A 1116-nucleotide genomic window follows, 5' to 3' on the forward strand; every position below is an offset into this window, starting at 1 on the left:
CGGAAGAGAGAGGGAGCCGGCACAATGGAGGGACACAGAGACCACACGCGCAGAGCACAAGACACTCAGCCAGGGGGCACTCCCTCTGTTTGGATGGTGAGCACCTGTCCTTGCGCCTCTCTTCGAAAAATGGGGGTGGGGGGGGGGGGGGGGGCTCCGAGACGCTTGTGATGAGCGGTGTGCCTTTGTCTCAAGGCGAGACGCCCCTCGAGATCTCCCACAATCTCCCACAATCTCCCACAATCTCCCACAATCTCAAGGCGAGACGCCCCTCGAGATCTCCCACAATCTCCCACAATCTCCCACAATCTCCCACAATCTCCCACAATCTCCCACAATCTCAAGGCGAGACGCCCCTCGAGATCTCCCACAATCTCCCACAATCTCCCACAATCTCAAGGCGAGACGCCCCGCGAGACGGCGATCGTGTGGAGCTTCTCGCGCCGGCACCTCAAGTGCGCGCTGCTGCTGCGCGAGCACGAGGCGGAGGACGCGCCGCCCCCGCTCTCCGACAAGTCCGACAGGCAGATCGCCCGCAATCTGCCACGATCTCCCACAATCTCCCACAATCTCCCACAATCTGGCGCAGTCTCACACAGACCTCCGACAAGCCCACAGGTACATCGCCGCGGCGATGGCGCGGCTGGCGGCGGCGGTGGAGTCAAACAGGGCCGACCTCGTCGACAGCGAGGAGGGTGGCGGCGAGGGAGCCAAGCTGGCGCTTCCGTCGGAGCTGGAGACTGCGTGCATGCGCCCACTTCGAGTCGAGCGGCGGCACTCCTCCCCTCGTAGGCCCTTCCGTCGGAGCTGCTCTCTGCGTACATGCGCGCCGGCTCCGCGCTCGGCGACGTCGGTATGATCAAGAACCTCGCCGCGGCGCCGACCAGCCTCGCCTTGCGTACCGGAAGGGTGCGGGCAGCGTGAGCTCTTCACGCCGTGTGCTGCGAACAGGCGCAGCCCGACCTCGTCAGCGTGATGACTCAGTGCTCTTCATCCATTGAGCCGGTGTCGTTCGTAGGCGCAGCCCGACCTCGTCAACGTGCCCGACGCGACGGGGCGCACGGCGCTGCACGCCGCATGCGAGAATGGGCACGTCGGCATCGCCGCGGCGCTGCT

At 65.3% G+C, this 1116-nt stretch overlaps 1 protein-coding gene across 1 annotated transcript; it reads left to right on the top strand.

Annotated features, from left to right (window-relative positions):
* Positions 1-400: 400 nt before the first annotated feature.
* On the top strand, positions 401-1093 carry EMIHUDRAFT_125376 (hypothetical protein; the record flags this gene model as incomplete). Its single annotated transcript, XM_005756846.1, has 4 exons — positions 401-515; positions 619-655; positions 793-909; positions 1019-1093. Coding segments are annotated over 4 exons (344 nt in total), but the record flags the coding sequence as incomplete, so codon positions are not given.
* Between the last annotated feature and the right edge of the window lie 23 nt (positions 1094-1116).

The sequence above is a fragment of the Emiliania huxleyi genome (genome assembly GCF_000372725.1).
Source record: "Emiliania huxleyi CCMP1516 unplaced genomic scaffold EMIHUscaffold_9405, whole genome shotgun sequence".
NCBI classification, from domain to species: Eukaryota; Haptophyta; order Isochrysidales; family Noelaerhabdaceae; genus Emiliania; species Emiliania huxleyi.